The sequence below is a fragment of the Pyrus communis genome, chromosome 2 (assembly GCF_041283825.1).
Source record: "Pyrus communis isolate YQ-2024b chromosome 2, ASM4128382v1, whole genome shotgun sequence".
Taxonomy (NCBI): Eukaryota; Viridiplantae; Streptophyta; class Magnoliopsida; order Rosales; family Rosaceae; genus Pyrus; species Pyrus communis.
The window spans coordinates 4790558-4815093 of record NC_142566.1 but is presented as its reverse complement, the minus strand read 5'-3'; the positions used below and the strand labels follow the sequence as shown (position 1 = coordinate 4815093).

Here is a 24536-nt window from a genome sequence, read left to right as displayed (position 1 = left end):
TACTCCCCCATGATAGGGTGAAGCCGGTGTACAAGTCACAAACGATTGGAGCCTACCACGGTGGAAGGCCACGAAGAGATATTCAAAGCATCTCTCGCTTATCGACTTAATAATGGTTTGGTTGAGGGTTTTAGGTCTCATCACATAAATATACATTTTAATCCAATTAAAACATTTTGGTCCTATTACAACTATTGGTCCATATGATTGATTTAGTAGTATATAATACTCCCACTATGCTTTTAAAACGGTTTTTAAAGCAAGACTATATGGTACTACTAACATAAGATTTGCATTCATTGATGGACTATATAGTTGCCTTAGGGCCTTAGGATGACTATGAACCTTTGATTCGATTCAACACGAGCCTAGTGTTGAATCTCGGTCTAGGGACGGTGATTGATTTTAGTTACGCGTTTAATCACATTAAGGCGTGTTGTCTTATTGGGCGTTGGACCCAACTACTCCAATTTCATGCATATCGAATAAAACAAGAAAGGAGTACTTCAAAGTAAATAAGAGCTTATGCTCTTTTACAACAATTGATCAAATCAAATTACTTTAAAGTAAAGAAGAGCTTATGCTCTTTTACAACAATTGATCATATCAAATTACAACCAAAATTTAATCTACACATTCCCATGGTTCAAACAAATTTGAAACGGCCTTTCACATAGCTCAATTATCGTAGGCTAAGGTTCATAATCACCCTTTCTTTAATTAATTAACGCTTTAACTAATTAAACTTGAATGCAACATTTTCATTTGGTTTTTGTATCCATAGAATTGATTTAAATGGAGCTAAATGAAATGAAAATCCAATTCTCATTTAAAGAGACAAAACAATTTTGTTCTCTACCTAATTTGGGCCAAAATGCTATGACCTCAACTTTTGGGCCATTTTGCAAAACTTAATCTTTTGGGGTCACTTTGTAAAAACACAAAAGTCCACTACTTCATGTAATTACAACTAGAACCCAAAAATTTCCACAAAAGCTAAAACTTCATTAAGGGAGCAAAACAATTTGTCCTTTTAGTGATTTTGGACCTTTACGTAAAAACGTAAACTTTTGGGTCAAACTACAAATACACAAAAGTATCAAAACTTTATGTAATTGCATAAAAGCCCCACAAGGACCCTAATTGAGTAGGGTGGCCGGCCATTGAAGCAAAGTATATATAAAAATTTCAAAGTTTTTGTAAGTGGGGTGTGTGAAATGGAATAAATCATTACACACCTACCCACTAAAATTTCTTTATATTTTTCAAAATAAATATCTAATATATTTAAACATAAGAAATATTTCAAAACAAAAACTTTATGAAATAAATCAAAATTTTGAATCAAAACACCAAACATTTTGTTCTTGGCAAGAACATATCAAGAACAATGAAGAACATCCATGAAAACCCATAAGAGCTCCATGAACATTCTTCACCCAAAAACATACCAAAACCACTCAAACTTAAGGGAAATAACATACAACCATACTAGGGTACATAGGGGTTCCAAAAGTCACTTTAAAACACTTTTAACAAGTCAAACAAGAACCCAAAAATCCACCCTTTGGATTTGGCCGAATTTCCCAAAAAACATGGCACCAAATTTTAGCTCCAAAATTCATGCTCATATAAACTACATCTACAACATTTGAGATGGCAAATTTTCTAACAAAATTTACATTCAAAAAAGCAAGAATAAAGCTTGTAACAATTACAACATTCAAATCACAAACTATGAACTACAAAACCCAAAAGGATTCACCAACTACTAGACTTAGGCTCTTGATACCACTTGAAGGAAAATTTGTGAAAAACAAGTTCATTTGAGCAACATCAACAACATGCAATTAACAATTAAAAGGCGGAATCATGTTTATATGCACTCAAAAACAAAACTTAACCCATGAACTTCAAAGCCTAGTAGATAGGTGAACCAAGACTCAACTCAAAACAAAGTGAGTTGAGAAATCAATACCTTTGTAGATTCCTCTTTGCATAAGCAAAGGCTAATCACCCAAAGAGAGGGCCTTCATTCCTTGCATCTTAGATCCATGGATTTGGATGGATGAAAAGGTTTCTCCAAGTTCCCAAAATTGAGAACCTCTAAGTCTCCACACCAAGGCATATTGTAGAAGAAATGAGTGACCTAGAGGAAGTAAGATTGCTAGATGTTTTCCTCAAGGGTGGCCGGCCATTTCTAGAGAGAAAGGAGAGTATGTGTTTTTCCAATTTCCCCAAAAACAACCCTTAATGAATTTTGGCTATAAAGTCACACTTATACCTTAATTCATTTGAGTGGCAAACTTGTAAATAAGTCCAAAGCCCACTCTTTCTCTAAATGGCCGGCCTTAGGGTATTCATTGGGCTATTTGGGCCTTTGTGAATCATTATTCATTAAGTTGTCACACAACTTAAGTCAATGGACTTGACGTTCGAAGCCCATTGGGCCTTAAGGTCCAAAACTATCCCGAGGTCTTTAACGAACTTATTCGTTTGATTAATTAACATATTAATTAATCCTTGCCATAAATAATTAAACCATTTAATTATTCTTACTCATCTCCGTTGAATCTTCAATCTTTACCTTACACGGTGTACGATCTATTAGGTTCCTTTTAGCGAGGCAGTGGGCGATTCAAACTCTTTCAAATCGATTGTGAATTGAAACTTACTTTCAATTCTCCCGTTAGTGATAATACACTTTTAGGGCTTCCACAAACCATGGTTGACGCCTAGCAGCATGTCATGGTTACCCAAGCTAATCAGAAGAGGTGGAGAACCTATTCAGTTTTAGGATTACAAATGCAATACGGTCTTTCTCTAATACAATACTCTTGACCACATTGTTTGGTTTGATAGTTTATTCATGTCTACTATCCAATGTGAGTCTTGTGCTTATATGATTACCTTGAATGTGATTTGGAACGCATTCCAACATCTCATTCATACTCTGGCCAGAGATTCTAAATCATATCATAGAGTATTCTCCCTCAAACAGTTTGAAGGTTAGAGATCCCTTGTTGTGCATTCACTTGCCTCCATGGCTAAGTGGCTTAACCCCGACGATGCCGTGGACACCCTCCTGATGGAGTGACTTTGACATAATCAAAGATTAAGGACCTAACCACAAGACAACTGTGATGCCTCAGGTCAAAGGACTACTTTGCATTATCCCAACCATGAGTTCTCATGTGACATGAATATGAGAACTCTTCGTTGATCGTGTTCAGTGAACTGATTCTCTATTGAGCACCTACGTACTTGTCTTGATGTCACACACACACCAATGACTCGAGACTAGTCACTCTCCCTGAGAGAAGACATAGCACGTACTGATCTTAACGGACTGTCAATGCCCAATTGACAATCCTATGATCAGGAACGTTTAGGATGTGTCAACGAAAGAATGGTCTCATGAATCTAACTTCTTTAGATTGCATTCTTCCAATCACATATTCCTTGGACTTATCGTTTAAGCATACAACATTTATATGAGACGGCTCAAACAATAATCTTTGCCCTTAATATTAAACTAGATTAGTTTAACATGTGAAATGTCCATAAAGTATCATCATATGATTGGTTTTAGGGCACATTTCCAACATTAATTATGAACGTTCAATTCATATACATGGGTACATGCAAGAACACAGAATACAATATACAATAAAGTGTAGTGAATTTGTGGATTTGTGGATTGCTTCAGGAACCCAAGCGTGAGTGCATCGGGACTACGAAAGATAGTCAACGGTTAAAAAAAATGAAATAATTTATTGAATCGTTAATTGCCAAAAAGTGAACTTCAGGTCAATAATTTTGGATTAATTATCAGATTAATGGACTGCTGGTTACTTTAATTAATTCAATGTATCGTAACCATTCAGGTTTCATTGTAGAAGCAAAAATAATAATAACATTCGAGTTAAAATGATAGATAATGTCAAAAATAGCAATGGATTCGAAAAACTATCACTCAAGCTTGGGGGGCTGGGCAATCGTGTGCAAGGCAAGGCCCTAAAAAAGCTTAGTGGGCCTAAGGTATCATGGCTACAAGCCACGGGTCGTATATAGGAAGGAACCCAGCAGCCCAAGCTGCTGGTTTTTAGGCCAAAATAACGTAGAGGGTCACGAGCCCAATCGGGGCTAGCCTGAGGTGTGCGCACGAAGCCCAGCCCGGGCTGGCTTAGGTTTTGGGCTTGGGTGTGAGAAGCCCAGCCAAAAGGCTGGTTTTGGATTGCGAGCCAAGGCACCGTGACCCAGCAAGCAAGTAGGTTGCATGCGAGTCGGGGCTAGGACAAAGCCCAGCAAGCACAAAGACTTGCTGCTAGGTTGGGCCAAGCTGCAAAGGACGGCCCAGCAAGGCTGCATGCTTGTTGGTGGGCTCGGGGCTTTAGGCCCGTGGAAAACTCAACCCAGGCCAATGCTTGGTTGTTTATGCCAGAGTAGTAAGCCCACGAGGCTACTACATGATGGTTCATGGCGTCGAAACGATGTCGTCTTGGTGATGGAGTGGCTGCAGGCCAACCATGTTAGCTCGACGGTGCGGCGTAGAGCCACGTTAAATCCTAATTGTTTTTAAAAAAAATTGTAGGGTTAAAAATCCTAGTTGCTTCTAAATTAATTTAGATGCTTTGACTCAAAAATTCCACATAGCATAATTCGTATTCCATGAACAGATATATTTGGGTAAATTACATTTTACCCCCTCAGATTTGGGGTTGATTTCAATTCCTTACAATATCTATAAAACATTTCAATTTCATATATTTACTCATCATTTTATTTCAATTTCATACATCTGTTAAAAAATCTGTTAAGTTAATCATTAAGTGATGATGTGGCAAATAAGGGGTCCCTATTTGTGCTGATGTGGCTGCCACATTTGTGCCACGTGGCTAAACACTTAATAAAATATTTTTAATATTAAATTAATTAATTAAAGAAAAGTATATAAAATTTAAAATTAAAAAATTAAAAAAAAAAAAACCCAAAACAAGATCATCTTCCCCACCCCCAAATCACACTCCCTTTCTTTCTAATCCCTAAACCCAAAAACCATTATCCAAGATCTCTCTCTCTAATCTCTAATCCCACATTCGAGTTATCCAGGACCTTGAGAGCAGTGACGATCGGCGGCAACCCCTCGTTGAGCCTAACATCAACGACGGCTCCGATCACCTGACAGACCTTGCCAACGGCGCCCTTTTTGGTGAAATTATTTGTGATTTTTCCACTCACCGACGTCGTAGTAGGTGTGGGAGGTGCAGTGGCTACTGCGGCTGATGACGTCGAGTAGTGGGCAGCGCGCGAGAGAATGTCATGAGGGGGGATTTGGGGGTGGGCTCGAGTGGGGAGAAGAGGTGTCTTTGAATTTGGGAAGATGAAATGGTTTTTGGGTTTAAGGATTAGAGAAAGGAATGTGATTAAGGGGTGGGCTCGGGTAGGGAGAAGGGGGTGGGGAAGACTATCTAGTTTTGGGTTTTATTTTTTTTTTAACTTGTTTTAAAATTAATTATTTAAATATTTTAAATATTTTATTAAGTGTTTAGCCACGTGGCACAAATGTGGCGGTCACGTCAGCACAAATGGGGACCCCTTATTCGCCACGTCATCACTTAATGGTTAACTTAACAAATTTTTTAACGAATGTATGAAATTGAAATGTTTTAAAGATGTTGTAAGGAATTAAAATCGACCTTAAACCTAATGGGGTAAAATGCAATTTATCCAATATATTTATAGACAAAATATATGAACACATATGCAATATATATAATTGAAAGGAAAATATAGATATAGAGGGTTCATACATTATCGGGAATGTTTTTATGCTTCAAGGTCGTTTCAAATATCTTAATTTATGTTAAAAGAACCTGATTGGCAGAAAATAATTGAAAGCCTTTGATGTTGTAGAAGAAAGCCTCATCCACGATCTTTCATTTCCTTAGCTTTTGGCAATAGTGCGCTGATAATGTGTTGTGGGCCTAATTGACTAAACTGTATTTAGGAATAGAGAGGGAGAGAACCATCGGCAAAAGAGAGATGTAATTATGAGATGTGCGTTGTATCATCCCATTGTGTCTTTATTTATAGTAATAGGAAAGGTTAAATTCTTACTCTAATAGGATTAGTAACTACAAAAAAAATATTCTAAGATATCCCTAAATGCATTACGATATACACAATGACATCCATAATTTAATAGAACTACAACTTTTTATTAAAACTTAATATTTTCAAAACCTTTTAGTTAGTTTTTCTTAAATTTAATCCCCTCGGTCCCCTCTCTCTCCCTTGCTGGCTGCTGGACTCAGCAGTCAAAAAGTCAGCTGCTAAATTGGAGTGGGACCCACAGCCATTCCTCTTTCTATCAGAGAACCTCCACGACTACAGCACCAAGCCTTCAACGCCCAAACCACCCCCCCACCCCCAAAATCCCTAGAATTCACGGGTACTTTGTCACCCTACAATTCGATCTCTTCATCCTCGATCGCTCAATGCTGGTACGTCTCTCTTGTGTTTCGTTTTGCGTCTAGCTTATCTTTCCCCGAATTTTGTATTTGCGAGGGAAATTCAGGGTCAATTTGGTGCAATTTCCGAAAACCCTAATTTTTAGTAGCTTAATTCCAGGGTTTGCATTGTAATTTGGGTATCTTTTTTAATTTGGTATATGTCCAGTTTCCCGAATTATTTTGAAGTTAAGCTGTTTATGTGCTTTACAGAGTGGTAAATGGTTGATTTAATTGTAAAAAAAAAAAAGAGCAATTTATGAATAATTGTAGTTGCTGAGTTGCTTTTATTGGTTGGTTAGAAGAATTTAGGGAAATTAGTGGATGTATAATTTGGAATCTTGAGTATCTTTTCCAGTTGTATGGGACACTTAGTAAAGGTAGCTTTTTGGTCAACTCTGTTTTGAATTATCTGAACTCAATTCTGTTTTTGGAAAGTGAACTTACACTAAGTTTAACATCGGAACCGGTTGGTGTGCCATTGTGGGGTGGAAGAATGTCAATTGGTGACTTGTACACGGCACTGTATTATTTCTGACAATGATTCTTGTTATCTTTGACTTTAATGTGTAGATTTTTTTCTGTGTATATGTAAAGAACAGAGTTTGTATTTGGTTTTGTACTAATTTAAGCTGAATGGGTATTGTAGATGTGGTCAGATAAATTCAGAATGGCCATTTATTTATGGATATGATTTGTCCAGTACTTGTAGATCACTGCATTTGAAATTGTTTCTTGAGAACTAGTTTTATAGGAAGAAAGTATTTGTTGATATGAGCCTGTTCCCTTGGGCCTGAGTAATGGCGGGAGGTGCGAGATTTGAGATGAGTTCAGCCAGTCCAGAGGACTTGGCCTTTGCTGGGGGCCATCCAAATCGGCTGAGGGGAAATTACCCTGGTTCCAGTTTCGATAGGTCTGGAAGCTTCCGTGAGGGTGGTGAGAGTCGGATGCTTAGTTCTGGTGCTAGTACTCCAAGGGGCAATGGTACTTCGGCAGGAAATTTGCCTCCACTACCTCAGTGTTTACTGTTAGATCCTATTACAATGGGGGATCTGAAGTTTACTCCCTTAGGTGAGCTAAGGAGGGTTCTGGGATTACCTTTTGGGGGCAGTGCAGAAGACAATCCATGTGGAGCAGCTAATTTGAAGCCCCACACTCCTGTGGCTACAGAGGACCTAAAATGGTTCAAAGCCAGTGTGCTAGAGGCCTCAAACCAGGCCAGGTAATTTAAATAACTTTGAAGTTTCCATATATCCTTGAATCTGTTTATTTGTGGCTCGAGATCCTCTCTAGTGTTGATGTCCTTTTTACGAAGTTAAAAAGTTAATCTTTATCTCGCTAATAAATATAGTTGAACGTTGCACCTCTAATTCAAGGTTATGTAGTATCGACCTTGTTGAAAGTGGGTAAGCCTTGGGATGTCTCAAGAAGTATTCTCTCTGCTGATGTTAAGACAATTTTTGGTCAGGCTTAGAGCGAAAAGGTTGGATGAATCCATAGACAAATTGAACAGGTATTGTGAAGCTTTAAACTTAAAGAAGCAACAAAGGAGTGAGTTTATAACAAATGAAAGATCAGGTGGATCAAACTTGCTGAAGGTGGGAGCTTCGAGAAACTCTTCAGATCCTATGAATCAAAGGCTGGAGGACAGGAATAAGTCGGTTGTGATGAATAGGCGAGTTCGCTCATCGGTCACAGAAATAAGGGTATGTATTCAGAGAGTTTACCTTGGGGTTTGAAGTTAATTGCTATATATTAACATCTAATGCTATAAACAGTGGCAAACATACATTAGTGGAATTAGTCTTCCAGTTTTCACTTTCTTAAATTATTAAGAAATGTAAGGTTTACAGAAAATAAAGGAAGATACAGCCTGGGAAGAGAAAATCAAATTAAAGAAAAGGCTTGAACCCATAACATAGGCATGGGAATTTGAAACAACAAAAGGTCACTAGAAATGAAGAATGTAAAAAAATTTAACTGGTGTTGAAATAGTACTAATTGTTTCTGATAGAAAGTAGTACCACCCTTTCAGGTTTAACATTATCCTGAGCTGGAAGTCTGAATACATTGACTATAAATTTTTCAGGTTTCAGCTTGAAAGTCTTTATCCTCCCCACAAATCTCTAACTTGTTTGAGATTCTTAGGGTTTCATGGCTATTTACATTTGTTACTTAATTTTGAATCTTGTTTTCATAACATGTACATTTGGGTTAACTTTATCTTTTTAGGCTGAAAGCAGAAATAATGTGCTGACAAGGCAGCCTGTGGTCATGGGAAAAGATAGGGATATGCTTAGAGGTGAAGGCTCTGATCTCATTGAGGAAAAGATTCGCAGACTACCTGCTGGAGGGGAAGTATGGGATAAGAAAATGAAAAGGAAGCGTTCTGTAGGCACAGTATTTAGCAGGTCCATGGATGGTGATGCAGAGCTAAAGCGAACCTTGCATCATAAACCTAATGAGGAGCCTTGTCCCCAAGCCTGTGATGCCCAAAGTTTCAGGTGACTTTATATGTTAACAAACATCCACCACCACTTTAGAGAACCAAGAAATTATATACTCACAATGTTTGTATTAGAGGTATATTTATCATATATACTGGCAGCATAGTTGGGTGTTGTGATGACATGCTGTAGTTGTATCATATTTGAATGATTTGATGCTACACAACTTATTAGATGTTCTTGTTGTTCTTTAAAATCCCTCTTTTTACATGTAAAGTGTAAAATCGAATAGAAAAAAAGTAGGCACCACTTGGATTGCCATTTTTTTAATTTTGTCATATTCTGGACATTCCCATCAACGTGTAAAGTCCCAAGGGTTGAGTGAAATAATGTGTTGTGTTTGTTATTCTAACAAAGCTATAGTGTATGAATTGTTTTTGAAACATTTTATTCTCTTCTTAGGGAAGTAGAGATTTGATCATTCAGTATTCAGGGTCGTATAGTTGTGGTTTTCTTTTGAAATTGTCTTGTTTCATGCAGTAATCCTTGTACTGGTTTTGCTTCCTTATTAGGCTTGTTTGCTATTAGCTATTAAATAAAACGAGAAATTTCTGCACTCTTGCAGATCAGGGTCATTTACTGGTGGTAATGGCATTAATAAGTTAGATGCTAATTCCTTGCCTTCCAATACAAATGGTCGTATTATGCTCAAGAATGAGTTGGACAAGGTCTCGCTTTCAAGGGATTTAACGTCTGGGTTGACTAAGGAGCGACTTGTACTAAAGGGAAACAATAAGTATGTGCTCATACTATGCTTGTGAAAGAGTTTCTTGTTGCTGCATTGAAGGTTTCTTTAACTGGTTATTACTAAATATTTTTATGTCTGATCTGGTGACCACTCTGTTCAGATTAAACGTTCGTGATGATAGTCAAACACTCAATCCTGATTCAGTGACAAAAGGAAAGGCTTCAAGGGCGCCAAGAAATGGCCCTGTAACTGCATGCACCTCATCTCCTAGTCTTCCTCGCACATCTGGAACACCTGAGGGATGGGAACAACCTCCAAGTGTACCAAAAAATCATTCAGTGAGTGGGGCTACCAATCGCAAACGTCCTATGCCCACAGGATCAACCTCTTCCCCCATGGCTCAATGGGTTGGTCAGAGACCACAGAAAATGTCTCGAACCAGAAGATCAAATCTAGTGTCGCCTGTGTCAAACCATGATGAAGTGCAGATGCCCTCAGAAAGCTGTTCCCCTTCTGATGTGGGTGGTAGATTAAATTCTTTTGGGACCAATGGGCTGCTTCAGAAGAGTGTTGTGATTGGCGCCAAGCAAATTAAAATTAAACAGGAAATAGTTTCATCTCCTGCCAGAGTATCTGAAAGTGAAGAATCTGGTGCTGGTGAAAATCGTGAAAGTAGATTGAAAGAGAAAGGACCAGGTTGCAGTGAAGTAGATGAGAAAGCTGTGAATGATGTTCAGAATACTGGTTCTTCAATAATGCCTACAAAGAAGAATAAATTGCTCAATAAAGAGGAAACTGGAGTTGGTGTTCGGAGACAGGGAAGGAGTGGAAGGGGATCATTAGTTTGTAGGGCTACAACTGTAACTACAAGGGAAAAATTGGAGACTCCAGCCTCGGCAAAGCCATTCAAAAGTATGAGGCCTGGTTCCGATAAGAATGGAAGGTGATAACTAATTTATTTATTCATTAATATTTTCTTTCAGAATCATATGTTCTATATTTTCTCACTTTAGCATTTTCCTGTTAAAGCAAACCTCGACAGTATTATGTTTAAGCTTTGTATTTTTTTCTTATTTCAGTAAGTCAGGGCGTCCTCCTCTGAAGAAATTGTCAGATAGGAAGGCATTTGCTTTTCCGGGCCATATATCTACCAATGGTTCCCCTGATTGTGCAGGTAGAGTACCAGCATTTTATTTATTGGTATATTTTGACTAGGCCTCTTTACTATTTCTTGTTGTACCAGTACCAAAAGGTTATTAATAGATAAATTATTCTTTTAATTTTCTCAGGGATCAAACATTATTAGGGTTTGGATACTTGGCTAATTACATTTCTGTATAGGGAATTTTTAGTAGCACTAAATAGTCATTCTGCACTCCTCCATCTCTTATTTATATCACCAGGGAGGAGTGCAGGATGATCTTTTTTTAGTGCCAATAGCAGCTTCCTTCTGTATATTGTGCCATCTGTCGAAGTTTTACCTTTCATTTGGATTGCATGTCCGTACACTCCATGAATGAGAAGAATCATCTTTATCATTATATGATTTCGAACTTCTTTAGAGAGCTATACTATTTTCTTTGGATTTTTTCCTACACAAAAATAAATTATAATATATGTACTGCACATAGTGCTTTGGCTCTTTGAAACTTAAGGGCTGCAATGATATGCGGTTGCTTATGATGTTTCAGGTGAGCCAGATGATGACCATGAAGAACTTCTGAAAGCTGCAAATTTTGCCTGTAATGCCAACGGTATGTTTCTGAGACTAATCTATAATTATGTGTGTACATTTATTATACATTTAAATGTGCATTATAACTATGTTTTTTTCCTATACATTTTCATAATGGTATTGCTTAGTTGTTTTTGCAGATTTGGCCTGTTCTAGTTCATTTTGGAAGAAAATGGAACCAATTTTCGGTCCTGTCAGTTTAGAGGTGGTATCCTACTTCAAGGAGCAGGTATGAGCTAGAATTTATCACTACATCTCTCTCAAGAAAATTTCTTTTATTAGGTTGCTTTGGTCCCTGACTAATACTTTCCCTATTTTTATGTTTGCTCAATTCAGCTCATATCTGTGGAGGAGAATGATGAATGCATGTCTCTGATGTTAGGCAATGCCAATAATGTTTCGGTAATGTCTAGCATATACTTTCATTGACAGAGGCTTTTGATATCTGATTTCTATCTCTGCCATCTTTCTTTATATTAAATCTTGGTTATTTTCCATCCAGTGTCATATTTTATGTGATTAGTAAACTTTTTTGTAAAAGTGCTTTTGAAAAAAAAAAAAAAAACAGTATTATAGTGTTTGGTAAACTTTTATGTAAAACAGAAGTGAAAAAAGCCGGTTTTTCAGAGCTGGGTTTTGCAGCTTCTTGTTTTTGGCTTTTTTTTCACCCAAAACTATGAAAAAAAGCTGAAGCTGAATGTTTACCAAACATAAAAACAGCTCCCAGCTTTTTTTGATACCAAGCTTTTTTCAGAATCACCTCAGTACCAAACCAGGCCTGAGACTTGTATTTTGTATCTCATCCTAAAGTGTGCCACCTCAGACATCTATTTAAGCTTCAGTTTTTAGGCATTCATTAAGATTTTCAAATGTTCAGCAACGCATTTTCCTTCTATGCTTGTGCAAACTCTGCAAACACTGTCCTTTTAAGTTAATGTTACAAAAAGGGTGGTTGCGCAAGTGGTTTAATTTTTGAAATTGATGATTTTCTTGCGAAGGACACACACCAATAAAGGGCAAGAATGAAAAAGAAGACATTATGAATGGGGTTATTCTGTGTAGGATGTTAAATTATTCTATCCAGCTTCGCTTAGTTTCTACTTTACTATTACTTGTTTCAGAGGAGGACAAATATCCTGCTGAGTAGGATACAAACTGTGATGTTAATTATGAAGTTATGTTGTTTCCCAGGGTGATATTGTGCATGAAGAGAACTTTGTGTCCAAGACTCTTATTTCTGGACCATACGAGTGCAACATGCAAGACCAAATTCAAAAAGGAGAAATATCTTGTGGACAATTAGACTCAGAAGGAATGAAGAAAGTGCCTCCAATGTACCAAAGAGTATTATCGGCTCTAATCATGGAAGATGACATAGAAGAATTTGAAAAAGACATTCACTGGAGAACTATGTCTTTACAATATAATGGGGACAATTCTCCTAGTGCTACATGTGCCTCTATTAATGTTGAGCCAAGGAACAGGATCGGGATCCAGTTTGCAAATAATACAGATTTGGGTTTGCACACTCTCAATCAATGTTCCATTGACAGTTACCCTTACAATGGGGATAGTGACTTCATGAATGCCACAGGAATCTGTAATCAATTATACAGTAATGATTATTCAAAAGTAGATTTTGGAGTATTGCATTCAGAGAGTGGGATGTTCCCTGTGTTTTCTGAAAATGGTGCAGATGGGTTACTACATGTGGGTATAAACTCTCCAAGAAATTCTTCCTCTGATTGCCCGTATGAGCAGATGCCTCTGGAGGACAGACTCTTGTTGGAGCTACATAGTGTTGGCCTGTATCAAGAAATAGTGGTAAGGGCTTACCCTATGCAAGTGATGATGTATACGTTTTCAGCTCCATGACCGTAAAGTGTCTTTTCACATTACTGGGTTTGTCAGGGTCAGTCCTTTTTCTGCTGGAAATTTGCATGTCATCCAGTGCTGAATTAGGATTGGGGAAATACTTTGAATTCTGTTGCCTTTTTCAATCCCTTTCCTACAATAATTTAGCTACTTACTGTTTGCCTTGTCTCAGCCTGATCTAGCAGATGGAGAGGATGAAGCAATTGATACAGATATTCTTGGACTACAGAAGCTACTTCACCAACAGGTTATGGCTCTTAGATATCACCTCTTATGAACACAACCGCGTTTTCACATTTTTAAACCGAACTTTCTCCTCATTCATATGATTGCCCATTTTTGTCTTGCAAGTGGTCCATTCCGAGTTATGTCTTCATTTTTCCTATGTTATCTCATAGTTTACTAACATAAATTTTATTCTGATTCTTCTGACTTTGTAGGTTGATGGGAAGAAGATACAGTTAAACAAATTTGTTGCAGCAATTGAAGAAGGCATGGACATCGAAAGACGGTGTGATATTTAATACTTTAGATGTTTTCTAGAAATTTGTAGTATAATATATTTTATTGTACGAAAATCAACACAAGAACTGATTCATTGATTCTGTAGAAGTTTTAATCATGTGGCTAAATTGCAGGCGCCGGGAGCAGGTTGCTATGGACAAGCTTGTTGAGTTGGCTTACAGAAAGCTTCTGGTACTTTTTTTTCAATTTGCTTATTGGGATGGGATTCAAACTTGCGTGTACCAAGCATCAATTACTTACATCTTGATTAAAGTGCACAAATAATGATGTTCTTTAACTGTAGCATGTACCCACATTCTGCTGAATTATAGCTGTAGCATGTGAATTATGAAGTATTACTTTAGACCATAAAAAGGTCTCATTTCTTGTTTCTTAGGCCACTCGAGGAAGTATTGCTTCAAAATATCGGATTGCTAAGGTTTCAAAGCAAGTTGCCATTGCTTTTATGAAGAGGACTCTTGCTAGATGCCAAAAATATAAAGAAACCGGAAAAAGTTGTTTTAATGAGCCTGTACTTCGAGATGTCATTTTCGCTGCATCACTTCCTGGTGGCAACGAAGAAACCATGAAATGCAACGGCTTAAGTTCACCACTTGAAAATCAAAACTCTCAACAAGAAACTGGGGTTTCAGGTTAGTACTTTTAAGTATTTAAACGCTTTGCTTTTGAGGAGTATTTGTTGGTTTAGCATACTTTTTTTTATTTTTTATTTTTATTTATTTTTTATTTTTATTTTTTGGGTTTGTATATGTTTAGAAATTTATGTGCCACAGTTTGCATGTTTTGCAAGATATTGAAAGCAGTTCTATAGTTAGAGGCCATATATATCAGACAAAACCAATACACAATTTTATTTCTCTCCCATGATTTGGACTTTTGTCCAAACACCTCTGATTTACTTATGGGAGCTGTTGTCAGCACTCCAAAAAGGCCCTCCAAATTTATAAATGTACAAAGGAAATCTGTATGGGGAGGAGTGCACTATTTTGGAGTGCCAATAACAGCACCCTTTATTTATAGATATCTTTCTTGCAGAAACTTAATCTCAGTGACCTGTTTTTTGTAAATGCCTTCACTCTTTTCTTTTTACAGGTTCTTCCAATTGGACGGATGATCATCATAATAAGTATGGCAGGGGTTATGGTATTTCTGGAAGTCTTACCCATCCCTCTGAGCAGGTTACTAAAACAGGACCAATATTGTACAGAGGAAAAAAGAAGGAAGTTCTGCTTGATGATGTTGGCAGCCCCTCCTTGAAAGCTGCATCAAATCTTGGTACTGTGTTGGCCCAAGCAAAGGGAAAAAGAAGTGAGAGAGAAAGGGACAAAGATACATCAGCCAGGAATTCTGTCACCAAAGCTGGCCGTCAATCATTGGGTAACAATAAGGGTGACCGTAAAACCAAAACAAAGCCCAAACAGAAGACCGCTCAGCTATCAACTTCAGGAAATGGGTTGATTAATAATGCCCCTTCAGCTGGATTTGTTGAACTTGTTGGCAACAATAATAACAGTAAACGAGAGGTTGAGCCTGCACGTTATAATGACATTCCTCAGGGTCCTACAGAGACCAAGAAACAAATGGATTTTGCAAACTTGCATCTGAATGAATTAGACTCGATAGAACTAGGAGTAGCCAATGAACTTGGTGGCAACCAAGATCTGAGTACTTGGTTTAACTTTGATGATGACGGTTTGCAAGACCATGATGCGGAAGGGCTTGACATTCCTATGGACGACCTCTCAGATTTGAATATGCTTCTGTGAGGACGACAGTATACTGTATATTTCCTTGGATTACTTGACCTTTTAGACAAGATTGATGGTGCTATTGTCAGAGGGAAACCTGCCAATATAAGTTATGGCTCTGGCAAACAAGCACATGTAATTATGGCCATTTTTTTGTATACTCGTCTGAAGAAGTTTAAAATAGGAAAACAAAAACAAATCTCAACTGTTTATGTAATGCAGATAAATTCTCTTGTCATGACAAATAACAGTTTTCTTTTGAGCATAATTTGCCTCTGTTATTTTTCTTTTCTCTAGCATTGCTGACTTCTTTTCCATGGCAAATAAATTTAAGTGCTAACTCCAATCTGGGTGCCAGTGCTAACTGATAATTACTTTCCTTCCAATATACTATTTGTGGCTGTTATTCTATATATGTGCACTAATGAGTATGCTATATTTGACAGTGATGGTGGATTATTCATTTACTGTTCTTTTAAAGTTAAATTGCATTTGATTACACTAAGAATTGTTAGTGGATTCATCACTATTATTGCTTTTCTTGGGAAATCAAGTGGAATCTTGTTAACAGGTACATTCTTATTTCGGGCATTAAGGACTTATCTGACTGAAAGAGATCATTTGCCTCGTTGCTCAGTTCAGGCACCAGGGTATGCCTTAAAATTTACTATGGACTCCTGATTATTTTTTTGGTCAATACAGGTCTCCACATAAATGAAGTGAATGCCTGGAAGATCTTAGTAGTATTTGTTATAGTAGGTAAATTTTTTACTCTTTCCTAAGACGACCTGTTTTGACCTAACAAAGAGATAGGCTCATTAAAAAATTTAATTCACTCTTAACCAAATAAATCTTTCTGGATTGTTTTGATGCTTTACCATGACAAGCCCACACATGTGTTCATTCTTTTTTTTAATACCTTTTTATGTCCCTTTATCATTGAAGTTTGAGGCACGGAAACAGGATTTATTAAGGTAGGCTATTTTCTTTCATATCCTATGACAGCTACAATTACTTGAGATTTATCCTGAGTTCTACCAAAATCAGCTTTTGGGATCAACTATGACTTAACATGATATCCTGAGTTCTAACATAATTTGGATTTTGTAATCAACTGTTATTTGGCATGATAATGATAATGTAGTGTGCTGTACCACCCAGCGCATAACCTTGTCCCCCCTACCCTCTTCTGGGTATGCCATTACCAATCGTAGGTAACCCCCTATTTATCATCTGGTTGGTATTTGTACTCTGGTGACCCTTGTAACCTTGTTCTTGGATAGGCCCTATTTTGTTAACTAGAGTGGGACTGTGCCTACACATGATAGGGAGTATTGTGTTCTGTTGTCAAGTTGTTGAGGGGCTGATATCCTAACAGCTTAGGCTTTTGGGATTTACAGTTGCTCGGAAATGTTTTGCTACTAGAAAACGGAGAGGTTTTCTGGTTTGTTTTCTGTTTCAGGAGCTTTTACAGCCCGACCTCTGCATATGTAGGTATGTTTCTGTTTCAGGAGCTATTACAGTCTCAGGACCTCTTCATTTGTAGGTAATGCGGTCCCAATGATATAATTTCGTGACTATTTCTTTCTGTTGAAAAACTTGATGGATCTGCAAACATCTGCTTCAAGTTGGTCGTATCTTTTCATGTATTTCATTGGATTGTGGTGGTTGCTTTACTTGAATTTCTCTTCTTGTACGTTGTTGCAGGTTGGATTCTGAGAGATGCATGTCCTGAATATAGCTTGTCCACTGTCCCAGCTTGTTATTTTTTACTGTAAGATGATTGTCATTGCCCTAGCATCTGGCTCTGTTGTTTTATCATTAGTTATCCTTGCCCTAAATCTTGTCCTATTTTGCATATATTTTTAGGGGATGGAGCCTCTGGCTCTGTTAATTAGTAGTCGTTGATGGTACTGATTGGTCATTTCTTGAGGAATGTTTCTCTTTACCTCCCTAATGGATTGTTAATTTATTTCAAATACTAATAGGTTTGAATCTGTTTGAAATCCAGAAGCAGCGAGAAACCACTGTTCTTGCGTGTATTACATTCTCACGAAACATTGTGGCTTTTTGTTTTCATGGTTTCTATGATCTTTCTTTCCTTTCTTAAATATTTTTGTCATTCCTCCCTTTAATTTGAACCGGTATTTACTTATGCATGTTTACAGAGGCTGGATTACACTTAACCAGCCCTACACTTACCCTTCAGATTCTTTTTCATCCCTGTGAATCCAATTTCAACACATTTACACTAGTATGTTACAATTTTGAGTTGATTCAGTTTGACAATTCAGCCGGAGTGGTGTACAAAAAATGGAGGCCAATGTAGTGTCTCCCTATCCTTCCCCGTTGCTCTTCTCTTTTCTTTGGTGGAATGAGGAAAGGAATGGGGTCACATGTCTAAGGTATGTTTTCTTGTCAATGTATTAATTATTAATTTGGATGAATGTGATACAATCAGGAAATTATAAATGTGGATCTGTTGGATTTTGAACAATGATGAAAGAGTTTAGCCATTTCAATTATCATTGGATAAACTGTGTTCATAATCGTATATAGGTTGAACGGTATAGATGGAATGGGTAACGATATTAAGAACGATTAGGATATTATTAACAAGGTTTAGAAAGGAAAAAAAAACAGTTTGTATATGATTGAGCAGTACACAGGACTCTCTTTTGCTGAGGAATCAGTGGGTTACTATATATAATTTTACCAGATCAATTGATAGTGTACCTTGTATAAGAGTGGTGTTCTGCTGATTCAACCTTTGAATTTAATTCTCTATCATACCCAATGTTTACTTCATATACGCGGTACTAGAATTAGTATCATTAAACTAGAAACGTAACCTTCGTCATATGGTTGTGTGGGTGTTAAAAAATTATGTGAATGGGTTGAGCAGTAAATTCAATATTGTTTGAGCATAGAACAAATCCCACAAAAACTTAATAACTGGTGTAACACACTCTACTTTCCAGCCCCAGTTGCTTTGTGCTACGGTGAACAGTGTCATGATTGATGTACGAGAGCTCTGATATTCAGACAGAGTTTAGGGTGTAACCGTGTAGGATTTACGTTTTAAGTAGTTTTAAGGATTATGCGTAACACACTCTAGAATGTTAAGACACTGACCAATTAATATTTAAACAAGGCAGAAAAATATCCAGTTGGAAGGTTAAACTTGTATTTGTCATGAAGATCTCTTGTAAATGTTGTGTGTGTATTTTTATGTATGCAGTTGCTCGCAACTGGAAGTTTGTGGTGGCATGTGTTCAATCTCGGTAGTACATCAACAAAGGAGGTGTGATTTGCCTTTTGATCTTTGGCTGACAAAGTTCCGAGAATGCACGTCAAAGTATTACCTTGCTGAATCTCAATTTTGGACTTCAGGAAGTCCATGCTTTTTAGATGTCTTGCTGAATCTTAATTTTGGTGTGAAGTTTGCAAAACCAGCAATGAACGAATTAGAAACAAAGGAGCTGCATATTGAATGGCACATAGGAGCAGTTTTGTTTCATTGCTATGCTCTTCAATATTTATCATCTGTTTAATTATCATTTTGAGTTCTCTAATTGAAACTGTAGGAATGTCCAGCTGCTGAATGACAACAGAAAATAACGATGAACAAAGCCTGCAGTGTTATTTTGTTACCGCAATTGTCCTCGTGCCTCAACCTTGCTTCAATGGTATTGATGAGCAGATTTTATAGTATATATTTAACCCTATTCTTGGTATATTTTGGTTAATATTTTGAAAGAATTTTGATACTTTGAATTGTATTTCTAATTTAGGACTTTCGACTTCCTCTGGAGAAAAACATAATTAAATGGACGAATTTTGGAGTAATTCTAGTTGGAGGATGTTCGTGAGTCGCTTGGCTTGATCGTATCAAAATATCAGAATTTTCTACCAAGCGGTTATTTTCTGGCGATAAAATAAATGAGCAATGTGCAGTGCTGGAATAGTGACGTTTTGGGCTTGAATTGCATTTTTGAAGTCCAAGATGACCTCAGATGGGTTTGTGGCCTTCTGGAGATGTGTTCAGAACGTCCCGATCTTTAAAACAAGCTATTATGGGCTGGATTTGGAGGATTTCTGAGGCTAAAACGTGGCTGGACAGTTCCCTTGCAGTTTTCCTAGTTTAATTAGGATTTTATTTTCTAAGTATTTTATTTTTATTATTTACTTTCCTAGTTGGAATAAGAGACCTATGTTTTAGGGTTTGTGAAGGGGGCTCAGCAAGGAGATTGCTTGGCCGTTCTTAAATAGGGAAAAAAAAAGGGAGACAAAGGAGGATTGCTAGGGTTCGTGGATATTTTCTAATTTAAGGTGTTTTCATTCCTTTGACTCATTTGAATGATATTTCCTTTGATTTTTATTATGAATATGCGTAACTAATTCATTTGTTAGGGTTAGGCCATGAACTGTAGCATGAATATGTAATTTTATTAATTTACTTATGAATGGATGCATGTTTGCTTTGAATTATTAATCATCACGATTAAATCTATCTATATATTTTAATGATTGATCACCATTAGGGTATTTAGACAAGTTATTTGATGCAATTTCTGTTGGAACATCACCCTGAAATTGAGGAGGGCTTCTTGTGATTAGAAATTGTAAGTTCACTTAAGGCGAACATCACGCTCTTAAGGGTTGCATGGTTTTTCAAAGGGTTCTCACGAAGTTTAATGAGTCTTGCATGTTTATATTTAATCTGAACATCACAGATGGATTGCATGTTAGATATACGTTTTCGCTTGAACATCACAAGGAAAATATGCGTTAGGAAAACCTAACCTTCAAAGCATGGATGTGGAAATTTATAAGTAATTGATAGAATTGCATAGGATTGTAACGGTGACGGCTTAACCCTAGTCTTTCCCTAAATTGTTTTAATTAAAAAACGTTTTTATGTTTGCTGCCTTTATTTTCTAACTTCGAGGTTCTCTAATTGTTAATTCAACATTTTCAAACTCAAAAATCTCAAATCTTTGATAAAAATCTGTTTCAATAGTTAATTAAGAGTTGATTTAATTATGAATTAATCAAACATTCTTTGTGGACAATGACCTTGCATGAGCAATTATGCTACAATTACCTTGTATTCTTGCAAATATTTTCAGTGATTTTAACCCTATTTGCTTGTGGTAAAAATCCTATCAGGTATTATGCGCGGAAGAATTTTGGATTGAAGCTGTTGCCGATTTGCTTGAAAACAAGATTGGGTAGCCCATATCTCAGATCGTTGTCTAGGAGAATGGTCATGTTGTGGTGTTGTTTTCGGTAGCTCTGTGACACCAAGATTGTTTCACGTTGCACTCAAAGACGCTGCCTTTAGTAGTCGCCTATAAAATCAGTAGACTATCCATTTAATTTTGTTTTTCCTGTTGTAAAGTTTGGAGCCTCCAGCGCAAGTGCTTCCATGTTTGGGGAGTTAAGCCGAAGAGCATAATATTAGGCTTTCGTTTGTATCCTTAATATTTTCCAGGTGAATATTTTTCTGTAGGGAAATAGTTTGAGCAAAAAGCTTTTCGCTTTCCCCAATTTCTAGTATTTGGAAGAAAAATGGTAGCAGACATACATTGTTGCTTGGCCAATTTGCTATTTTTCGTTGATGTGGATAGCAAAAAGTGAATGTGTAGTGAGATGCCACACCAGGCAGCACACCGAGGGCAAGCATATCTTGGCCTGCGGGGCTTGGTTTAGAACCCAACCCCAATCTGAAAATCGACTTTTTATTAGCTACCTCCAACCATGGTAATTGGTAACCCTAGGGCTTAAGGGTGCACTTTGTGTGATTTCACCCAAGGTGAACAAACCAAGGCCGCCATAACCATCTCACCTGGTTAGGCTTCGTGCAGGCAACCAATCACTTTAATGCCCTGATTAGTTAAAAGCTCACTCTATTAGGCTAAGCAATATCATAGCATTGTGTAAATCTTTTTAAACATATTTAATATCTCATCTTCGTTCGATGTGAGACTTTAGCAATTATCTAGTAACTACTTTCCCACTTTCCAAGCAATGAAATTCAAAATCCAACACAAAGCGATCGATAGAAAGATCTTCTAATGTTAATTTCCAGGTGAGACGTAGTAGCCTAAGAGATTTAAGTGTTCTCTCGTTGTAATACCGACTCCTACATATTTACTTCGAACAGAAGCCTTGCGACTCAAGGAACAGAAGTACCGATAAAGCAGTGATTTTGCTCTCTTCTGTAAATAGTGAGGAGAATGCTTTATCCTCCTCTTCATAGGTGGTTCAATGGTCCCTAGCTTTCTGTAAAACTGTAACGAGTTGCTCTACCGTTCTCGAGACAAATCCGGCATTTGGAAGATGAAGAGCTGTTTGATATTCCTCCTCGCCGAACTCTACCTGTTTTAATGTTCTCATGTAACTCTCAGTAGCTGATCTTGGATGACCCCTAGCAATGGAGACCTGCGATTTTACGGAAAACTGTTACATAAGGTGAAAACACGATTAATTGCCTCATGCCGTATAAACGCAATATGCAGCCTTAATGCCTCAAAGATGTTGGACTAGTTTAGGGCTAGGGAGAAAAAGAATCTGCAGGCGAACCAGATCTTATATCAGCTCTTTAGAAACACGAAAGACCCTAAGAGCGACTAATCCTAAGTTAGTCTTTCTCTTAACCTAAGCTGAATGATAGTAGTTTCAAGCAGATCTACCTTTAATCTTAATGTTTTCGAGTCTCTAAGTTCCCTCATTTTCTTGATACTTTTGTTACCACACATGTCCCTCCATATGGATGTTATCATTCAACACATAACGTCATGAAATATGGCAATCGATATGGATGTTAGTCATAGAAAACCAACAAAATAACTATGTAACCATGACAATCAAAATAACGCAGCGATATGTACCAAAAAGCCAGAGCTCGTTGAAAAGAAAAACAGAGAATTACCAAATGTCCCTTCCCTAGCTCGAGAAGCCAAAATCGCCATTCTCTCATAAGCTTCCCCTCAACGTGTACAGAAATATTTGTCCAGCAACTGTGATGAAATTCCACTTTGTCCAAACCATATGCCACTCCGCTCCCAATTGCTTTGACATAAGCTTCTTTCAAACACCAATATCTACGCACAAGAAAAAGGACCTTGCAAATCATCAGCTGCTCAAATTTTTTAACCTCTCCAGGATGCTGTTTTTTCAAGAACTAAATTCTTGTAAGACAGAAAAGTTTTCCATTTATGCTCCAATATATAAAAATTTCTATTCCAAACCAGAATGACTCACCTAGACATTCAACTAGAATTAAAAACTTGTATTGAAAGGTTTCTACTCAAATTGACGCGTGAGCTTATCCCGGCAGAAAATATAGTGAAAATAAAAGCAAAGCTTTCAGGCAAGGTCTGCTAGCCATATCTAAATTAGCGGTAAAGTGTGATTGAAGGAAAGAGCGGTAAAATGTGCTGAGCAAGATGCTCAAGTTAAATCCATAATTTCGCATTCAGGGGAGATAAATAGTATTAATCGTAATTAATGTTGAAATAAGATAAGAAATAGAGTGTTCCAGTAATTCTCTATCGGATAACACAGCTTTGCAGTAAGAATACAAGTGTATAACTTACAAGCATACCGAGATATGATCAATTTTTCAACGGATAAAGTAGGCATTCGATTAAAAATGAAGAAATAACAAACTGTAACAGATCTAATGGCTCAACGAATAGATGAAAGAACAGGGGTACCTGTAAAACTCAATCAGAATATCATCCGAGGTTCCAGCGTTGAGTATATTATCCCATTCAAAACTTGAAAAGCATGAGGAGAAGTTTTTAACAAACTCTATAGGCGTCTCTTTCTGCGGAATGACTACTGAAACAACGTCCACCCCCACCAGGCACAAAGGTTCGGATGCTATAGCAACGTAGTCGCCATGATGCGATGCATTGAAGTTAAAATTGGGAAAATCCACGCAAGCGTGGCCACATTCCTGAAAACAAAAGGACATTATGCATATTCATAGTACAATGAACAAAGATACTAATGCTAATCCGTGATGGTAATACATATTCGGATCTTCATCAAAACCAATTTCGGTCAGACAAAACAAGAACTGATGAGTGTAGTCATACCAGATACGGTTTGCCTTCCAAGGTGCGGTCGATGATAATTTCATGAAACGGAATTGCCAACACTTGATGTGCAAGAGCATACTGAAGCAAGCGGCTCACAAGCGCCCGCTTCCGGTCTTCCATCTGTACAAATCTACCAATGTCAAAATATAATGTACCTTCGTTAACGGTCTCAAATGATTGTTCATAAATTTAAACCATAACAAAGAGCTTCAACGCTTAATTTCAAAAAACAACAGCTCAACCCTCCTCTGTTCATCCATTCTATGTTCCTTATGAAAAGTGAAAACCAGAACTCAATACAACACGAGACCAAAAAGAAAGCATAGGAGAGAGAGAGAGAGAGAGAGAGAGAGAGAGAGAGAGGGAAAACCTGGTGACAGATGATTGCTCAGGTGGAGGGAGGATAGAGAGAGCAGAGGAGAAATCATGGGGAGATGGGTCCCACTCTGATATGTCCACAACCCATCTCTGCACCCCTCTCTCCATTCGTACCAAACAGGCACACGCACAATTGAAGAAAAGATGCTTTATTTCCTTGTTTCGGTTTCTTTCTTTCGTCTCCTGTGGACGGTTGCGCACAAATATTTTGGGTCAACTACGTTTTACCTCCTTCTGATTTGAGGCGTTATAAATGACGTACGGTAATATATTTTTAAGAAGCTTAACGAAATATTTTTGGTGCTGTTTATTTTTAATGTTAATGATATTTTTATTTTAAAATATTACTTTTAGTATTATTTAGTTACAACATATTTTTGTCATTTTAATTAAAACTCAAAATTTTCGAGATATTTTTATTAATTTTCTTAATATTTTTCTAAGTAAAGGTTTA

At 37.2% G+C, this 24536-nt stretch overlaps 2 protein-coding genes and 2 long non-coding RNA genes across 10 annotated transcripts; 2 read left to right on the top strand and 2 right to left on the bottom strand.

The window, feature by feature from the left end:
• The first annotated feature begins 6299 nt into the window (after nucleotides 1-6299).
• Nucleotides 6300-15858, top strand: LOC137746797 (uncharacterized). Of its 5 annotated transcripts, none has more exons than XM_068486803.2 (16): nucleotides 6300-6506; nucleotides 7162-7734; nucleotides 7981-8218; nucleotides 8745-9016; nucleotides 9585-9755; nucleotides 9868-10650; nucleotides 10787-10881; nucleotides 11399-11461; nucleotides 11583-11671; nucleotides 11779-11844; nucleotides 12634-13266; nucleotides 13490-13564; nucleotides 13758-13828; nucleotides 13956-14013; nucleotides 14219-14474; nucleotides 14935-15858. In XM_068486803.2, exons 2-16 carry the CDS (start codon nucleotides 7313-7315, stop codon nucleotides 15606-15608), a joined length of 3966 nt encoding a protein of 1321 aa, XP_068342904.2. In that variant the 5' UTR covers nucleotides 6300-6506; nucleotides 7162-7312; the 3' UTR covers nucleotides 15609-15858. The 5 variants fall into 5 exon arrangements, with proteins under 5 accessions (XP_068342904.2, XP_068342906.2, XP_088538673.1 ...); XM_068486805.2 differs by having other exon boundaries at nucleotides 6369-6506; nucleotides 7987-8218; XM_088682547.1 differs by having other exon boundaries at nucleotides 6378-6506; nucleotides 7259-7734; nucleotides 7987-8218.
• LOC148698385 (uncharacterized) lies at nucleotides 15804-18166 on the bottom strand. The gene is made up of 2 exons (XR_015954787.1): nucleotides 17854-18166; nucleotides 15804-17586 (listed from the first exon to the last, which is right to left on the bottom strand). It is a non-coding gene; the product is annotated as an uncharacterized LOC148698385 (long non-coding RNA).
• Nucleotides 17873-20901, top strand: LOC148698384 (uncharacterized). Of its 2 annotated transcripts, XR_015954785.1 has the most exons (4): nucleotides 17873-17995; nucleotides 18832-18894; nucleotides 19178-19279; nucleotides 20763-20901. It is a non-coding gene; the product is annotated as an uncharacterized LOC148698384 (long non-coding RNA). The 2 variants fall into 2 exon arrangements; XR_015954783.1 differs by lacking the exon at nucleotides 17873-17995 and having other exon boundaries at nucleotides 18762-18894.
• A 584-nt stretch (nucleotides 20902-21485) lies between these two features.
• Nucleotides 21486-24328, bottom strand: LOC137746799 (uncharacterized). 2 transcript variants are annotated; one of them, XM_068486807.2, is made up of 5 exons: nucleotides 24075-24328; nucleotides 23702-23834; nucleotides 23315-23559; nucleotides 22528-22699; nucleotides 21486-22037 (listed from the first exon to the last, which is right to left on the bottom strand). In XM_068486807.2, the coding sequence occupies exons 1-5, from the start codon at nucleotides 24188-24190 to the stop codon at nucleotides 21861-21863; spliced, it is 843 nt and encodes a 280-aa protein (XP_068342908.2). In that variant the 5' UTR covers nucleotides 24191-24328; the 3' UTR covers nucleotides 21486-21860. The 2 variants fall into 2 exon arrangements, with proteins under 2 accessions (XP_068342908.2, XP_068342909.2); XM_068486808.2 differs by having other exon boundaries at nucleotides 23702-23824; nucleotides 24075-24323.
• Between the last annotated feature and the right edge of the window lie 208 nt (nucleotides 24329-24536).

Excerpts from the sequence above, each read along its gene's own strand:
- LOC137746797 (XM_068486803.2), top strand. The coding sequence starts at position 7,313 with ATGGCGGGAGGTGCGAGATTTGAGATGAGTTCAGCCAGTCCAGAGGAC. Across the intron at positions 11,845-12,633 it reads GCAATGCCAATAATGTTTCG|GGTGATATTGTGCATGAAGA; the intron begins GTAATGTCTAGC and ends GTTGTTTCCCAG. Across the intron at positions 14,475-14,934 it reads ACAAGAAACTGGGGTTTCAG|GTTCTTCCAATTGGACGGAT; the intron begins GTTAGTACTTTT and ends TTCTTTTTACAG.
- LOC137746799 (XM_068486807.2), bottom strand. The coding sequence starts at position 24,190 with ATGGAGAGAGGGGTGCAGAGATGGGTTGTGGACATATCAGAGTGGGAC. Across the intron at positions 23,835-24,074 it reads GAGCAATCATCTGTCACCAG|ATTTGTACAGATGGAAGACC; the intron begins GTTTTCCCTCTC and ends TGACATTGGTAG. Across the intron at positions 22,700-23,314 it reads ATTCTGATTGAGTTTTACAG|ATATTGGTGTTTGAAAGAAG; the intron begins GTACCCCTGTTC and ends TCTTGTGCGTAG.